Below are 5000 nucleotides of genomic sequence, written 5' to 3' on the forward strand. Positions count from 1 at the left end.
GTCACACTAAGAACTGAACTGAAAAAGGACTTAAAAGAATTTAGTAAATGTCTAAGAGAAGATATTAAAAAGCAAATGGACGATTTCACTTCTGAAATGCGTACAAAACTTCAAGATGTGACCAGCCGAGTTGAGGATGTTACTGAGCGAGTTGGAGAGATTGAACATGGCATGGCGGACGCGGAGCGATGGGACATTGCTGTGAAGGAGACGCTAACCCAGTTGCTGGCAAACCAACAAACGCTGAGGGATAAAGTGACCGAGATGGAGGGGCACGCCAGACGAAACAACATCAGAATTTATGGAATACCAGAGGACGCAGAGGGTACTTCTGCAACAGCGTTTGTGGTGAATATGATTAAGACCCAACTCAGTGATGACATCGACCCGACATGGAGCTGCGACCTTGGGATAGAACGCGCTCACCGAGCGCTGGCTGCTAAACCATCCCCTGATGCTCCACCACGCTCAATGGTGGTTCGTTTCCTACAGTTCACAGTGAAAGAAAAGATCCTCACCGCAGCCTGGAACAAAGGTCTTAGCCACGATGACAAGCGAGTGTATTTTGACCATGACTATGCCGAAGCTGTCCAAAAGAAAAGGAAGGAATACGTCCCTGTTAAGAAAGCGCTGAAGGAAAGGGGGATACGATTCCGGACTCCGATGACCAGAATGCGAGTTCATCTACCGGGCGGCGCGGTCACCTATTACAACGCGACGCAAGCAGCAGAGGATCTGAGGAGGCGTGGGTTCGACGTGGGCAAGATCACATGCGAAAGAAACACGGGGGCTCACACGGAGGCCTCGCTTGACAAGCTGCTACCATGGGAGGTGATTAAGCCCCGCAACAGAGGGGAAGAATACCAACAGCAGGTGAGAGAGAGGCTACAGGAATATCGCAGGAAGGATGCCTCAGATGAGGAGAACCACTCGCCTGAATAGTCGTCTATTTTGTTTATATTTGTAAAGCTGATACTATGCACTGTCATCAGACTGCCACAAATCTTTTTTGTTTTTGCGTCAGCTGACTGAGGGACCCCACCTAGTGGCAGTTCCCTCCCTCTTCCTAAAGGTGATGATGTGTCACCTTTCTTGTTGGGAGCCCTGTTCATTTGTCTGTATTATAGTTGTAGTTCCATTACGTTTTCCTTTTTTTTCCTACTTGTTTTTCTTTGAGGTCTGGGAGTGTAGATCACATGATGCAAATGATATGAATGTACTATCAATGTTATAACATATTGTCATGGAATGTAAATGGGCTTAGCAACCCTATAAAACGGAGTAAGATGATAGCCAAGGCTAAAAGGGACAGGGTGAATATAGTGTTTTGGCAGGAAACCCATTTGTCTGCAGTTGAGCATGAAAAATTTAAAAAGCTGGGTTTTAAAAATTCTTTTTTTTCATCATATAAAAATGGAAGGAAAAGGGGAGTAATAATACTAATTTCAAACTCCACCCCATTCGAATTTGTTTCTGAAATAAGGGATAAAGAAGGTAGGTTTGTTCTGGTTAAATGCAAAATAGATCAGCAAGAAGTGACTTTGTTTAATATTTATGCCCCTCCAGGGAGTCAGACTTCATTCTTTAAAAGGGTGTTTGATCTGATTGCAACAGAGACATATGGAACGCTTATTTGCTCTGGTGATTTAAATTCTTTACTCAATCCCTCTTTAGACACCACTAATAAAAACAGGAAAAGAACCCCCACAGAAAAAATAATTAATAAGGCCATAAGAGAACTAGGACTGAGTGATGTGTGGAGAGCAATACATGGTTCACAACCTGGGTATACCTTCTACTCTGGGAGACATGGGACTCACTCCAGACTAGATTATGTGTTTATGTATAAAAAAAGATCTACACAGAATTAAAGAATGTAAAATTGGCCAGAGAATCCTCTCTGACCATGCAGGAATTCATATAACACTGCATTTAGAAGGTAGAAAACGCAAAACCCTTTGGAGGTTAAACTGTGGTATGTTAAATGATGCCAGTTTTGTGTCTATGATGAAAATGGAGCTAGATTTATATCTTCAGGAAAATGATAATGGGACTGTAAACCCTAGTATGCTATGGGATGCGTTTAAGGCCGTCCTTAGAGGCAAGATAATAGCTTGGTCAGCCTTATCAAAAAAGTTAAAAACAATGCAACTGTCAGACTTGGAAGAAAAATTAAAGAACCTTGAACAAATGCATATCACCAATAGAGACCACGCCATTGTACAACAAATAAGACTTGTTAAACAGGATATAGACAAAATATTAAGTGAGGAGGTGGAGAAAAAACTCAGATTTATGAAACAAAGATATTATGAGGCTGGTCCCAAAGCGTCAAAGTTGTTAGCCTGGAGACTAAAGAAACAACAGGCTGAAAATACAATTCATAGGATAAAAGACCCTGTCACAAATAAGATTGTTACAGATGTAGATGACATACAGAAATCATTTGAGAAATACTATACATCCCTTTACTCTAATAGGGACCAGGCAGATATGCAATCTATAACAGAGTTCCTGAATTCTTTAGACCTACCAAATATTGGTACACAAATCAATGACATACTAACTCAGCCAATAACAGGGGAGGAGATAAATGATGCCATCTCAAGTCTGAATAATAACAAGTCACCTGGTGTGGATGGATTTCCCCCAGAATGGTACAAAACCATGAGGGAACATTTGGTACCCCTTCTTGATACTTGCTTTAATTACATATTAGAGGATGGATATACCCCGCCATCTTGGAGAGAGGCATTCATATCTGTCATCCCTAAGGAAGGGAAGGATAGGACTGATTGCAAAGGGTATAGACCAATCAGTGTGTTAAATTCAGACTATAAACTCTATGCAACAATCTTAACGAAAAGAATGGAAACAGCAATGCACGATCTAATAGATGAGGATCAAACCGGATTCATTAGGAATAGACAAGCACAAGATAATATTAGGAGATCCCTCCACATTATTGAACATATCAACACAACACAGTCAAGGGCCATTATTTTAAGTTTAGATGCTGCCATGGCCTTTGACTCAGTGGGCTGGAATTTTCTTTATTCAGTAATGAGAAGATTCGGCTTTGGGGATAAGTTCATCAGTTATATTCAAGCTCTTTATTCCTCCCCTATAGCTAGAATTAAGGTAAATGGCAGTCTTTCAGATCCTATTAGGCTGGAGCGTGGATGTAGACAGGGCTGTCCTGCCAGTCCTAGTCTCTTCAACCTGTTCATTGAACCTTTGGCACAGGCCATAAGGCAGGAGGAAAAACTGAGGGGTATCTCCATAGGTGGAGAAGAATATAAAGTAAGCCTATATGCCGATGATGTACTTGTCACTTTGTCTGAACCAGCCTCTGGCCTGCCTATTTTAATGGACATGTTGGAAACATATGGGAAATATTCAGGTTATGTTCTCAATATAGATAAAACTCAGGTTATGACATTTAATTTTGCTCCCACGCAGGAACTTAGAACTAAATATACATTTAACTGGCACTCTACCCAAATTAAATACTTAGGAGTTTATTTGACTAAAGATTTGTCTCAGTTATTCCAACGTAATTACAACAATGTTAGTAAAAAAATATATGAGGATCTTAACAGGTGGAGTCTCCTCCCCCTTGACTTTGGCAGTAGAATTAGAACAGTTAAGATGAACATCTTGCCCAGATTACTTTATCTTTTTTTATCACTTCCTATAGATATTCCTACAAAACAATTCAGAGAATGGAATAGGCACATTTCATTATTTGTGTGGAACAATAAGAGGCCAAGGGTTAAATTCTCCACTCTCCAGTTGCCACGGTTGCAAGGGGGTATGGCACTCCCATCTATAAAGGACTATTATATATCTGCTCAGCTGAGGCCACTTGTCTGTCTATGCAACCCATCTTATAAAGCTAAGTGGAAAGATATAGAGACATCTTTAACAGATGTCCCCTTACAGGCATCTATGGGTTGTATTGACAGGGATATGTCAAGACCACAGACAGAGAGCAACTGGGTGAACTTATCATTTAAGATATGGTTTGAAATGGTTAAACGCCATCAGCTCCAGAGGGAAGTAAAACTACTCAGCTGGCCTGCTTATGATCCTGACTATAAACCATAATTGTATGACTTTAGATACAAACAATGGGTCCATCAAGGTATCACATATCTATGCACAATAGTTAAAGATGGAAAACTCCACAGTTTTGAACATCTATGTAAGGTCCATGGTCTGAGGAGGCAGGATTTTTACAGGTACTTGCAAATGTCTGATTATTTCTGTAAAGAGGTTAGGGACTCTGAACAGAAAGAGTGGTCTAAGGTTGTTCAATTATTTGTTGGAGCGTACAACTGCATGAGCAGTAAAGGGCTGATAAGTAAACTGTACCATGCTGTCAGATCTCTTAAGAAGGACTCAACAGAATATGTGAAGCAACGCTGGGAAAAAGAACTGGACATTGTAATAACAGAGGACATATGGACGAATGCTTGGAAAATACAGTCAACTACTACAAACTCATTGGGGTGGAGAGACTTTTGCTGGAAAAACCTGATCCGCTTCTTTATAACCCCTAAGCAAAAGGGCAAACAAACAGACACTCAGCTGGGCTGCTGGAGACAATGTGGAGAAAACATGGTGGATCATGCTCATATATTTTGGTTGTGTCCCTCCATTCAGACTTACTGGATGGAGGTGACAGAAGTTATTGATAAGGTGTTGGGTTATAGTGTGGATATGACATTTCTTTCTCTGTACTTAGGTCATCTTCCTGAGGAATTAGACAAAGATGATGAGTACCTCTTAAAAATTATGATGGCAGCAGGGAAAAAGGCAATTACCAAATATTGGCTACAGAAAAATACACCTACGGTGGGCACATTTGTTGGCATCGTAAAACATTTACATCTTCTTGAGCAGATGACCTATTCCCTAAGGCTGCAAAAAGAAATTGGAGAAAGAAAGTGGATTAAATGGTCCGTTTACATAAATGACAGAACTAACAACACAGG

At 40.7% G+C, this 5000-nt stretch overlaps 1 protein-coding gene across 1 annotated transcript in view; it reads right to left on the reverse strand.

Moving 5' to 3' along the window:
• si:ch73-62b13.1 (Carbohydrate sulfotransferase 1-like) overlaps positions 1-5000 on the reverse strand; it is a 14109-nt gene that overhangs the window by 7044 nt on the left and 2065 nt on the right. The window contains exon 2 of the mRNA XM_063197839.1: positions 519-586. Within this exon, the coding sequence (XP_063053909.1) occupies positions 519-586 (68 nt within the window). The remainder of the gene's footprint in view (positions 1-518; positions 587-5000) is intronic.

Source organism: Engraulis encrasicolus, chromosome 4 (assembly GCF_034702125.1).
Source record: "Engraulis encrasicolus isolate BLACKSEA-1 chromosome 4, IST_EnEncr_1.0, whole genome shotgun sequence".
NCBI lineage: Eukaryota > Metazoa > Chordata > Actinopteri > Clupeiformes > Engraulidae > Engraulis > Engraulis encrasicolus.